General features: G+C 43.2%; 1 protein-coding gene across 1 annotated transcript in view; it reads left to right on the top strand.

The window, feature by feature from the left end:
• Positions 1 to 13,814, top strand: part of LOC310806908 (transducin-like enhancer protein 4) — a gene marked incomplete at its 5' end in the record, with an annotated part of 54,195 nt that overhangs the window by 29,610 nt on the left and 10,771 nt on the right. The window contains 5 exons of the mRNA XM_083673191.1: positions 2,738 to 2,930; positions 4,296 to 4,312; positions 8,695 to 8,817; positions 11,349 to 11,402; positions 11,681 to 11,833. Coding sequence (XP_083529317.1) covers positions 2,738 to 2,930; positions 4,296 to 4,312; positions 8,695 to 8,817; positions 11,349 to 11,402; positions 11,681 to 11,833 — 540 coding nt within the window. The remainder of the gene's footprint in view (positions 1 to 2,737; positions 2,931 to 4,295; positions 4,313 to 8,694; positions 8,818 to 11,348; positions 11,403 to 11,680; positions 11,834 to 13,814) is intronic.

Below are 13,814 nucleotides of genomic sequence, written 5' to 3'. Positions count from 1 at the left end.
AATTAAACTTATTGAGTGATTTGTTGATGACATCTTTGATTTTTAGCTAATTTTAAGAGTGTCATAGCAAAGGGTCTGAATACTTATGTACATGAGAAATAAATTTACTGAACTTTCAAAAAGCGTGTTCTAGGGTCATTCTGGGGTATTGTGTGTGATTGATGGCTTCAAGATTTCTTTTAATTTAATCCATTTAATCCATAAATTGAGTCTATAACAACAAAATGTGGAGAAAGTGAAGGGGTCTGAATACTTTACGAAGGCACTGTAGGGTTAGGGTTCGGGTTAGAGTTAGGATTCGACCTATGGGGGACAGACAGGCAGACAAACAGGCAGACAAATACACACACACACACACACACACACACACACACACACACACACACACACACACACACAGAAGCAATAGGAACATTAATACATACAAGAATATACATACAAGAAAAAAAACAAAAAAAACATACAAGAATAGTATGTGGGCCATCACCTCTCCTGTTAGTGAAACAACCTGCTCGGAGCGTGGAGAGCGAGGGAGAGAGGGATGTGGAGGGAGAAAGGTGCCGATGAGAGGGGAAGGCAGGTCTCCAGGCAGCACTAAGCGACTGCAGAGTGGCCAATTAGGAGTGTGTTATTACGGGGTGTGTGTGGAGGGGGCTGGCAGAGCAGAGTGTTGTTTTCTCTCGCCATTTGCTAAGGACACACACCGTAGAGCGCCTGCCTCCTCTACGGCCTATTAACTCACTGTCCTCACTTTCACACTGTCTCTCTCTTTCTTTCTCTCTCTCTCATTCTCCCTCTCTTTCTGACATTTACAGCCTCTCGCTACCTCTTCCCTCCGTCCCTCCCACCCTCTTTTTAAAATCTCTCTCTCTTTCTCTCTCTTGCTAGACATAATATGTGCCTTTTGTAGCATGTCTATGAAAATGGACTGAAAGTACATTGTTTCCCTTTGAATTGCTCGAAGAGGTTCTTGGAAACTCTGTGTGTGTGTGTGTGTGTGTGTGTGTGTGTGTGTGTGTGTGTGTGGCATGAGACAAAAGACCAAAAATATTGGTAAAACAAATGTAGCAGTTTAAGAACAAGACGTTCCGCTGACGCTCTGTCCTTTCTGTCGTTTCTGCTCCCTTCTCTCCCTCTTTCTCTCTGCTCTTTTCTCCTCTCTCCATTTTTCGCAGCACTTCCTGGTTCGTTCCCTTCTGTCTTTCTCCTGCCAATCTCTCTTTCTCCCTCCTTCCCTCCCTTCCTCCCTCTTCTCCTCTCTCAGTTGAAGGTAAACATTACCTTGGGATGAAGAGTGTAGTATTCCTAAACCGACACAATGAGGGGGAGGACAAGTCATTGTGGTCTAATAAGGGAGCTTTAAAGAGCCAATCTGGGATTGGTACATCCAATTTTGTGCTTTTAAATGTACTGCTGTATATAGGGTTAGGGTTAGGGTTAGAATTAGGGGTCGACCTATGGGGGAGCTCTTGAGCTAGGTGGGTCTCCTAAATAGACAGAAATATTGTCAAGAAATTACCTGATTTGGACAGACAGGGGCACACCACCCCACACGCATGAGCAAAAGCTTCTTTAGCAAAAGTTTGTTATATTACATTATTTCTATGTAATATAGTTGCAAAATGCACCTTTAGGCTTTTACATGATCACAAACAGACACAAACACACACACAGACACACAAACAGACAGACAGACAGACAGACAGACAGACAGATACACACACACACACACACACACACACACACACACACACACCCACACCCACACACACACACACACACACACACAAACACACAGAAGCAACAGGAACGTGCCGTATGTGGGCCATCACCTCCCCTGTTAGTGAAACAACCTGCCCGGAGCGTGGAGAGCGAGGGAGAGAGGGATGTGGAGGGAGAAAGGTGCTGATGAGAGGGGAAGGCAGGTCTCCAGGCAGCACTAAGCGACTGCAGAGTGGCCAATTAGGAGTGTGTTATTACGGGGTGTGTGTGGAAGGGGCTGGCAGAGCAGAGCGTTGTTTTCTCTCGCCATTTGCTAAGGACACACACCGTAGAGCGCCTGCCTCCTCTACGGCCTATTAACTCACTGTCCTCACTGTCACACTGTCTCTCTCTTTCTTTCTCTCTCTCTCATTCTCCCTCTCTTTCTGACATTTACAGCCTCTCGCTACCTCTTCCCTCCGTCCCTCCCACCCTCTTTTTAAAATCTCTCTCTCTCTCTTTCTCTCTCTTGCTAGACATAATATGTGCCTTTTGTAGCATGTCTATGAAAATGGACTGAAAGTGTGTGTGTGTGTGTGTGTGTGTGTGTGTGTGTGTGTGTGTGTGTGTGTGTGTGTGTGTATGTGTGTCCTAACAGAATATTCTGAACAAAACTGCTATCTGACTAACAAAAACAGAACGGCAGGCACTATGAATATCTCAAAGCAGATTTGTTGGATTATACTATTTGCATAATGATGTGTGTGACACTTTTTGTTTAATAGCATTTGCCAGAATGCGTGTCCAACACTGTTGCGTGTGTTTGCGTGTGTGCGTGCGTGCGCATGTTAACATGTTATGTATGTTTTATTTAAATCATTATGCCTTGTGTCTGTTGCACGTATCTGAGGATGTGTTGGAAAATAATACAGTACATTTCTACTAGTATGATTTGTATTTTGTGTGTGTGTGTGTGTGTGTGTGTGTGTGTGTGTGTGTGTGTGTGTGTGTGTGTGTGTGTGTGGTGTGTGTTCAGCAGCAGCAGCTCCAGGCACAGCACCTCTCCCACGGCCACGCCCTGCCCGTGCCCCTCACCCCTCACCCGGCCAGCCTGCAGCCCCCCCTGCCCCCTGCAGCAGGCAGCGCCACCCTCCTGGCACTCTCCTCCGCCCTGGGCCACCAGATACCCAAAGATGAGAAGAAGCACCATGACAACGAGCACCAGAGAGGTACAGAGGGTCAGCCAGATGGTCAACCAGATAGAACATTAGTACAGATTAGTGTTGGTTAGATAAATTCGGGCATCACATTACAACAGTGTTCATATTATATTACATAACATAATTACTATTGTAAGCAGATATTGTAATTGCACTGTACTTTTTTCCCATTATTTGTATTGGTCCACTGGTGCTAACATTGTACTAGTGGTTGGGGATTGAAGACAGGGTATGGGTTTGGCTTATTTCTGTTAATGTAGCAGTTTAAGACAACTAGTACTTTCAAAACATTCTATAATAAACTTAGGAGTAACATCACAGGGATAGGAAAGTGAAATACAATGGAAAACTGTTTTCCGTCCTCCTCATTCAAGATGGATGGATGGATGGATGGATGGATGGATGGATGGATGGATGGATGGATGTGAATGTCAGTGCACTAACACAAAGATGCTGTTATAGTAAGGCTAAGTAATGCTAAGTGCTTAGATTTGGTATTGGACTATCCGAAGGCATCAGTCCATTTGTCAAATCTAATCTAGTGGTTATTTTCTTGCCGTCGGTGCTGTTGTTTTAAAGACCATCAACAGTGTCAGAGCTTACTAATGTATATTGTGTGTGAGAGGGAGAAAGAGGGAGGGAGAGAGCACAGGAGTTTGTGATGCTAATTTGCTCCTCTTGTACACAGAGCGCGTCTCTAATCCCTTACTGAGCCGTCTTTTAGCTCAAGCACTTAATTACTTGAGAGAGTGAGAGTGCGTGTGTGTGTGTTAGCATTTAATTACTCCAGTTACGGCTTTATGGGTTGTAGATTTTAACAGAAGTAGAGACACGTGGCTATCTATGGAGTGCAGAGGGCAGTAACTCTTCCTCTGTTACACTAATTATGCTATAAGTTGCTACGGCGGCTAGAGCTAATCCCCATTAAACCACAGCTTCAAATGCAGCACAGTTAATTTTTTTGCGAAAATGTCAGATTTGCAGCTTACTTTCTGTTCATTTGAATGAAAAAGAGGCCAACAGGGTAGACTTTATGCTAATTTGAATTAATAATCCATTAATAGATCATTTATAAGGGATGTGTTAAGGATGTGCTAAATCATTTATATCGTAAATCGTTTACAGATGTCAGTAAGCTGTTTATAAAGGGGTTACACTTTATGATAATTTTCATTAATTAGGTCCTTTTGTAAGCCATTTGTAAATGATCTAAAAATAATCATACATCATCATGAATAATACACCAATGATTACAAATAACTTCAGTTCATGATCAATATCAATGCTATGGAACCTTTTATTGATCATTGGTTTTTAATTGTGTTTTTCTTAATTTCTTCCATCCCTTCTCATCCTGTTTCCTCATCACTCCAGACAGAGACTCTGTCAAGGTAAGACTTCCCTTTTCCCTTCAAATGGGATTGGCCAGTTTTTACTTCAATTGGCTAATTCTCGTCACCATATAGATTTTCCTCTAGTGTAGCACTTGAAAACAAATTTTAAGGGAGTTGCTTGGTTTCTCATCAAATCAATGTGTCTAAGTAGTATTTTGGCACTCTGAATAACCATTGATTTTGGTGGTGACAAAGTGATGCTTGAGAGAATGATGATGTCTTGCTGGTAATCAATGCTTCCCTCCAGTTCTCTTGTTGCCTTGACTAACTCATTTCCTTGTTACATTTCCGTGAAGAATGTAGAAAGAGGGAGACAAAGGTGAGAGGAGAGGGGTGGTGAGAGTTTGAGAAAGAGAGGGCAGGGAGGAAGAGACTCAGAGAAGGAGAGAGAGAAAGAAGTGAGAGATAGTGTTAGAGAGAGCGAGCGAGGGGGAGAGAAAGAGAGAGAGAGAGACGAACTGTTCCACATTAATGGTAATTAGTCCCTAAAGCAGGCTTTTTTCAGAGACAAACATTTGGTTTGTTGAATACGCAATGAGCAGATTAGCATTCCTTTATTCCACACTCTGAGCACTGCTAGTGAGCTTATTATACACGCACACACACACACACACACACGCACACACACACTCACACACACACACACACACACACACACACACACACACACACACACACACACACACACACACACACACACAGCTGAGGAGTTGATGTGTGTTCTGCAGTGTATTGGATAATGTGGGGACAGGACAGGGGAAGGGGGGGCATGTTTAATATGTTATCTCTTGCCCCCCGTGAGGGCAAATCCTCCCCCACACACTCCCTAGAGCTGTAGGCTCTGTGATGGGAGCGATTAGCTGTGTGTGTGTGTGTGTGTGTTTACAAATCAGTTCTGTGCCCATGAGAACAGAGACACAGATGATGAATGTCTTTCATTATAACACAGCGAGGACACACACACACACACACACACACACACACACACACACACACTTAGTCCCTCTTTGACACCATGGCCAGCAGTCACTCTTCATGAAGCCAATAAGCCCCTCGTCGGTGGTCTCCAGTTGCCCTGGCAACGATCCACGGGGTACTGCGCATGTGAAATGCATCAACATCTGTTACCTCAGTGTTACTCCCTCACACTCAGACCTGTGTGTGTGTGTGTGTGTGTGTGTGTGTGTGTGTGTGTGTGTGTGTGTGTGTGTGTGTGTGTGTGTGTGTGTGTGTGAACACGTGTGTGAAGACTGCTTTTTTGTCTCATCTTTGTCATATTCACTGTATATATATTTTGGCTTTGAATGTTATGATTACTGTGAATCCCCAAAAAATATTCAACATGTGTGTGCGTGTGTGTGTGCATGTACATGCGTGTGTAAAAGGCAGTCATCAAACAGACTTTTTATTGTAGGAGTTGCTTCTTTTTGTTATTTCAGGCATCAACTTTGGATCAATCATGGTAACTGTGTTGTTATCGATTTCAGATTATTGTGGTGCTGTTGTCATTATAATGGCAGCTTTTTGTTTTTAGATTCTTTGTTGATAGACATTTGTTGTGCAGATTTCTGTACTGTGTGACAGTTTTTTTCTCCCATTTTTATTGAGACATTAGGAAGCTAGAGGGAGTCAGATGAGAGGGAAGACAGGACAGAATAGGCCAGGGTGGGGCTTTAACCCACGACCTTTGGGAGGGGAGGTATATGTGTGCGAATATCAGGAGCGTTACCGCTAAGCCACCGCAGTCCTGTGTTGTGCTGTGATGTTCCTTTAAATGGAGTGTTTACTTTGGATCTCCATGGTGTGTTGACTGAAGCATCAGATTCAAACTGGGACAAACACAGGGCTAAGATAACAGATTACACCAGCAGACAACTGCCCAGAGATGTACAGTCGGGCTCTAAACGTGTGTGTGTGTGTTGTGTGTGTGTGTGTGTGTGTGTGTGTGTGTGTGTGTGTGTGTGTGTGTGTGTGTGTGTGTGTGTCTGTGTCTGTGTCTGTGTGTGTGTGTCTGTGTGTGCAGGCGTGCATGCATTTCTATGAGAGAGAAAGTGACAGAAGAAGAAACAGAACCAGAAGACAAAGATGAAAATTGTTGCATTGCCATCTCTCTTCCCCTCTCTATCTCTCCCTCTCTATCTCCCTCTGTCTGATGATGTTTAGATATACTGATTGGCTGTCCCTGAGGGAAAAGTAGGATAATGGCTGTTAACCACCCACTGGAGGGGAGGGACAGATCACCGGAAGTGTTCCCATGGAGTCAGGGTCCGGGAGTGGAGGTGGGAATAGGTGGAGGAGAATAGAGCAGGGGGAGGAGGAGGGAAAAGGAGGAAAAGATGGTGGAAGTGGAAAAGGAGAAGCGGGGTGGAAATGCAGGACAGGAGGGATGAATAGAGGAGAGGAGAGGTAAGAGAGAATAGATGAGGAAAGGAGGGAGAAACAAACCACTGAATGCAACTGAGACAGACTAAAACACAGACAGACTAAAACGCAGACAGACTAAAATGCAGACAGACTAAAACGCAGACAGACTAAAACATAGACAGACTAAAACAGAGAAGACTAAAACACAGACGACTAAAATGCAGACAGACCTCCTGGGGATTGTGAATGTGTCTTATAGGCGACGGATGAGAGAACAGGCATGCTCAACGTCTGTTTAAAAACACACAAGCACAGACACACTGACATCTTCAATAACAGCAAAACCTTTGATTATCTCTCTACGGTACAATGAATACACACACACACACACACACACACACACACACACATACACACAATCACACACCATTTCCAGCAGAACCTGAGCTTGTCTCTTTGCAGTAAAATGGATTTATCTTTATGTTAATTAAATATCTAATTTACAGGCGAATTTATCAAATCAATGTCTGGAGCAAAAGCTGCTCTACGTCATGAAACATTCACTTTCTCTCTTCCTCACTTTCTCTCTCTCTCTCACTCACATACTCACACACACACGCGCGCGCACACACACACACACACACACACACACACACACACACACACACACACACACACACACGGCTTCCCGAGTCATCAACACTTGCATCACGGTAAAGGGCAGTGGAAAGGTTATGGTGTGAGTTAGTGTAAAGGTTGAGCTAAAGGTCCTGTTTTATTTTCCTCTACTCACCTCTCCCTCACTGTCCGTCAGGTAAGGAAGGCTGGGGAGGGGAGGAGAAGGAGTTAGATAGAGTAAGGTTCTTCTGGTTTACAAAATTGTAAATGTTAACGTTTAACATTCTTAGATCTTAGATTTAAAATAGTGCTAGAGTAGCTCAGAGTTTAAAAGGTTCATGGTTGAGCGACGGTAGCGCGGTCGTACCGCCACAGCAGTAGTGAGTCAACTTGACTTTTTACATGTTTTATTTGAGGTATTTCACCTTGGCAAAACAACCAACAGGGGACATTGTTGAGCATTCTAATAGGCAATGTGTTGTTAAACAGTAGCCCATACCTGCATTTCCACTTGCCCCATTTGTGAGCTGATATATATTTTTTTTGATATTATTTATTTTAATGTCATTTTAATTATTGTAATTCTTTAATTACTATTATTAAGTTAATAATATTATTATCTCATAGCAATATCATTTTTCTCAGTTGATTCTGTTCATTTCAGCAGTAGGCTATATGAACAGTCTCACAAAGCAAAGAGCGCAGTTTGTGTCAATAATTTTCCGCTCTGGCACCGCGAGTTTACAATGAACTTATTTCACATGTTTGAAATGAGAGCTTTCATGAATCAATCAAAATGCGTACATGCCATGTGCAATGACAAGAATAAAACAAATTATATTTTCACTGTTTCACTGACCATATCTAACGGTCAATTTGTAGTTGCCTGCTGTCTGACTGTTCTTTTTCATCCCTGTCCGTCATATCATGTATTACTGTTGGCTACAAATGAAGTACTTTCATATAGGTGTCATATAATTGCTGTAGCCTTAGACAGTTGTTGATATTTGTGACATTCATGATCTGTAGGCAACACATTTTGATTCAGCTCCTGTGTGTGTGTGCTTGAGCTCCGCTTACAACAAGTTCAAACCGTTTCCCATTAACAAACAAAAGCGTGACAATTTATCGAGCCACTAGAGAGACACAATTCAATCAAGTAAAGTTGACAATCACTGGTGTTTGTGTGGCTGGTATAGGCCTCCTGTGAAAGTAAGTGGTCATGTTGACACGTTGTTATTCATATTATTCTTTAGGCTATAATCTATAAAACTCACAAATATACAACAAGTCATATGTAATTGCAACATACATAGCACTGTCTGTATTTCTATAGTTCTCTGTCATTATTATCAATATATCTATCTATCTCCCCCCCCCCCACCTCTCTCTCTCAGAGCTCATCTGTGTCCCCCTCGGCCAGTTTCCGAGCTGGAGAGAAGCACAGGAGCTCGGGGGACTACTCCTCAGAGAGCAAGAAACAGAAGACGGAGGACAAGGAGCTGGCCTCCACGCGCTATGTGAGTGATACCCACACCACATCACACTATGGACTACACTGTGACCTGACACTATGCCATGATAGGCCATCTTGTTAACATTATATTATGCTACCTTTAGTTTTTGGTTTTAATGACTGTATGTTACTGTCATGTTATGTTAAATTGTGTTTATTTCTGTAATGGTCAAAGTCAACTATCTGACCTTGATAGACAATACTACAAACTCACCCGACCGGCCAATGATTTATTTCTAGGTATCTTCCTATTAGGAAATGTTTCCTTGCCACTGTGCTTATGCTTGCATATTATGAATCTCGTGTGTGACAAAACAAATACACACACACCCAAATCTGACTTCAATAACAAAACCATTAAAGCAGTTGAATAAAACACTATCATAGCAAACAGAGGTGGAAGTGATTGAAGTGATGCCTGTATTTATTTTTTATTTTTTTTCCAAATATGCTCTTAGCAATACCACAAATAATATAGTGGGTTAATGAGGACACAAATTAGAGTCAGGTTTAGTTAAGGGAATAAACTAGGTAAGTTGTAGCTAATTTTGCTGGGTACCAATGGAAGAACCTTGTTTAACACTAGAACCTCTGGGCCCTAAAACCCCAGACAAAACATGAACTCCCTCCTGCTTATGTCCTTGTTCATCCATTGCGTGAACAGAATGTGTGTGTTGATACAAGCAAGGTCGAGCATGTTGTAAAACACGACCAGTGGCGGGTTCCTGCTTTAACTGAGTACTGTACAATCTGGCCATCTGGTTGAGCACATCCACACCAAACTATGGAATAGAATAGTATAGAAACAGTTGTTATTTTTTACTTTAGGAAAATAATACTAACATATTCAGTATAGATAATTGGCAGGTGCATACCTTTGTGGGATTGAAGTAGGACATTGTGTCTGGTTTTCTTTTCGGGTCACTGCTGAGAATGACGTTCTTTCTTGGCTTACATCTGTAAACCGCGAGGGTCTCTTCATCACCACTGTTGAGAGAAGCTCTCCCTGTGCTCCTTTTCTTTGCAATGAACTTGTTTGCCAGGGAAATTGATAATAATCAATAATCAATAATTGAGAAGCTGTCCAAGGTTCCATCAGTTTCATCACCATATTCTCGTTCACCCACTGGCCTGATGCATCTTTCCCCAGGTATGGAAATCCATTCAGCATGTATTTGGTGACATTGGCGGCTAACCAAAACTTGATGCCAAACTTGTCGGGCTTGTTAGCCATGAACTGCATAAAGCAGCACCAAGCTTTTGGTGGAAACACATGCTCATCCTCAGTGATGTGTCTCCTGGCTTATAACAAGTAATCGAGTTACGCAAAAAAGTGCTCTAAATGTCTGTAATCAGGGCAAATTTCTCAGTCTCCTTGCGCATGGGTCTTGTGTCCTTATTAGGTGCCATTGTCTCCAAAAGCTCTCCAATTCCATGGACATTGCACCGTACGCCCCGCAGATATATAGTAGACAAATGAATGCTTGCAATTCAAGAGACATGTCCCATGTACTGTATTGTCTCCTTCGACCCGGTGCGCCTCAGCAACAGTATGGTCTCTGATTTGTTGCAACATGCTCATATAAACTAAATAATGGAAACTGTCGAGTGTGCTGTTAATTTTTCCTCTTGCGTGAGCTGTAGGCCCTGGCCTTTCATAATGGCATTGTGTGATGCCTTTCTACCTGCGGCGTTGTTGACTAAAGGCTGTTATTTTTAAACTGTCCCATCCTTCCCAGTCTGCTGTCTCACCATGGCTGGTGATGACACAAGCGGTTCCGTTCTGGTAGAAGGCATTTCATCAGGCATTTCATCAGTCCGAATCACCGTCAACATTCTGTAGTCACTCCAACACTGCCTTCGGATCAAATCTCTTTCCAGCCATTGTGAATTACACACACTGATTAGATCTCTCATGAGCTGACTGCTTATATCATGTCAATGAAAAAAATAAGCTCACCCCTAATTAATTCTATCCATGTCTTCATCAGGGTGTGATGAAGGGTGTGTCTTCTTCAGAGGCTGAGTGTGCGCTCCACACACTTCTATTCACATGCAATCACAAATAACTGTTATTGTCTTTCTGTAAGTGTCGCTGATAGCCGTTATGGTTAAAATAGGTAGGCCATTCATTAATGTAAGGTCAGTTTCGATTTACTATTATGAGGGTAAATCTAGGGTGAAGCGGGAAAACAACTAGTGCTAATCGCCCCTCAAGGCGTGACTTGGAGGTGTTAGTTATCAATAAAAGGTATGGTAGTCATGAGAATCCTTCCAGATTTGTTTCTGTGTAATTTTTAAAATTGTAACAATGCTGACATTTAGGAAAAAATTAGGAAAGGAGGGGTTTCAAACAGCAGAACTGTTTTATTATCAAGTGTCACATGATGCCCGTGGAGGTTCTAGTCTTAACCCCAGTAGGAGTGGCGGCGTTGGCCACATAATGCTGTGTGTTTTTATATATGGTGAGGTGTGTTTTTATATATGGTGAGGTGTGTAGCAGAAGACTGACTGACTGTGTTGTGTCCATCCCAGGACAGTGATGGAGAGAAGAGTGATGATAACTTGGTGGTGGACGTCTCCAATGAGGTTAGAAGCTTTAAGTCGTCTGTCTGACCATCAGCCTGCTTTTCTGTTTGTTTATTTCTCTATGCACATGTGGAAACCTGAGAGGATTTGATAGGTCTAAGCTATATGGTAATCCCTCCATCTTGCCCTCTGATAGGCTTGGTGGAATTTCAACCCTATTGCCTCTCCAACCAGATCTCCACAAGTGCATAGGGGGGAGGGGGAGGGGTAGGGGGCGTCCCTCTCTCTCTCTCTCTCTCTCTCTCTCTCTCTCTCTCTCACCATCAGTTTCATCACAGGATCCAGTCTCTCCCAGAGGAAGTCCCGCCCACTCCCCTCATGAAAACGGATTGGACAAGAGTCGCCTGCTAAAGAAGGACCCGCCCCTTAGCCCTGCCTCAATAGCCTCCTCCAGTAGCACACCCTCCTCCAAGTCCAAAGAGCTCAACTTGGTGAGTCCCACTGATTTATATACCTGGATACCTGCATGGATAGTGGGGCAGCATTGCTCCTTTTCTTTTCTTGGTGTCCTGGGCAGAGCTCCAGGTTGTTGGTTGTGAGTACAGTAGATAGATCATGTGGTCTGTCCTTCTCTCTCTCTCTCTCTCTCTCTCCCTCTCTCTCTCTCTCTCTCTCTCTCTCTCTCTCTCTCTCTACTTAACATTTAGGGTAGAATGTTTAATGTTTCTATGAAATATTTGCCTTGTAATAATTGTATAAGTGTATAGTATTATTAAAGCCTCATTTGATTCATCCTATTTGATTATTCTTGCACTAATTCAGCACTAACTCAACAATTATTTGCACAGTGTTAATTAAATTACTTGGAGTCAGATTATTAATATTAAGATATGCTTTGCTATTAACAACATGTAGTAAATTTTCCTTGCCAAACCTTCGCAATGTAACTATTATCCTAATAAGGCTACACATGCGGAAGTAAACAAACAACATCCGACTGCAGCAGTCGATAGATGCATGTCATCAGTGACAGCTGTAACGATTGATATTGATGCGTATCAATTTGTTTCTATTTTTTCAGGTTTTGATGAAATGACATCTCATTTCATCCCAGGAATGTGGAAAACATTTCAGGCTCTATTTTCATGCCAGCACAAAACGTATGCAAGTCCAAATGCAGGCATAATGACAATGTGTACGTAGTAGCAGCAGCACGTGGTATACAAGGCTACACTACATAGCCAAAAGTATGTGGACACCCCTTCTAATTAGTGGGTTCGGCTATTTCAGCCACACCCATTGCTAACAGGTGCATAAAAGCAAGCATACAGCCATGCAATCTCCATAGACAAACATTGGCAGTAGAATGGGTCACACTGAAGAGCTTGGTGACTTTCAACGTGGCATTGTCATAGGATACCACCTTTCCAACAAGTCAGTTTGTCAAATTTCTGCCCTGCTAAAGCTCCCCCGGTCAACTGTAAGTGCTGTTATTGTGGAAACGTCTAGGAGCAACAACAGCTTAGCCGCTCACAGAACGGGACCTCCGAGTGCTGAAGCACGTAGCGCATAAAAATCGTATGTCCTCGGTTGCAACACTCACTACCGAGTTCCAAACTGCCTCTGGAAGCAATGTCAACACAAGAACTGTTCGTTGGGAGCTTCATGAAATGGGTTTCCATGGCCGAGTAGCCGCACACAAGCCGAACATCACCATGCGCAATGCCAAGCGTCGGCTGGAGTGGTGTAAAGCACACGCCATTGGACTCAGGAGCAGTGAAAACACGTTCTCTGGAGTGATAAATCACGCTTCACTATCTGGCAGTCTGACGGATGAATCTGGGTTTGGCAGATGCCAGGGGAACGCTACCTGCTCTAATGCATAGTGCCAACTGTAATGTTTGTTGGAGGAGGAATAATGGTCTAGGGCTGTTTTTCATGGTTTGGGCTAGGCCCCTTAGTTCCAGTGAAGGGAAATCTTAATGCTACAGCGTACAAAGACATTCTAGAGAATTGTATGCTTCCAACTTTGTGGCAACAGTTTGGTGAAGGCCATTTCCTCTTTTAGGATGACAATGCCCCCATGCACAAAGCGAGGTCCATAATGACATGGTGTGCCGAGTTTGGTGTGGAAAAACTTGACTGGCCTGCACAGAGCCCTGACCTCAACCCCATCAAACACCTTTGGGATGAATTGGAACGCTGACTGTGAGCCAGGCCTTCTCGCCCAACATCAGTGCCCGACCTCACTAATGCTCTTGTGGCTGAATGGGAGCGAATCCCCGCAACCATGTTCCAAAATCTAGTGGAAAGCCTTCCCAGAAGAGTGTAGGCTGTTATAACAGCAAAGGGGGGACCAACTCCATATTAATGCCCATGGTTTTGGAATGAGATGTTGAACAAGCACATATGGGTGTGATGTTCGGGTGTCCACATACTTTTGGCCATGTAGTGTATTTTGTCATGGTATTG

Source organism: Argentina silus, assembly GCF_951799395.1.
Source record: "Argentina silus genome assembly, chromosome: 7".
NCBI lineage: Eukaryota > Metazoa > Chordata > Actinopteri > Argentiniformes > Argentinidae > Argentina > Argentina silus.
This window is presented reverse-complemented; position numbering and strand designations above follow the sequence as displayed.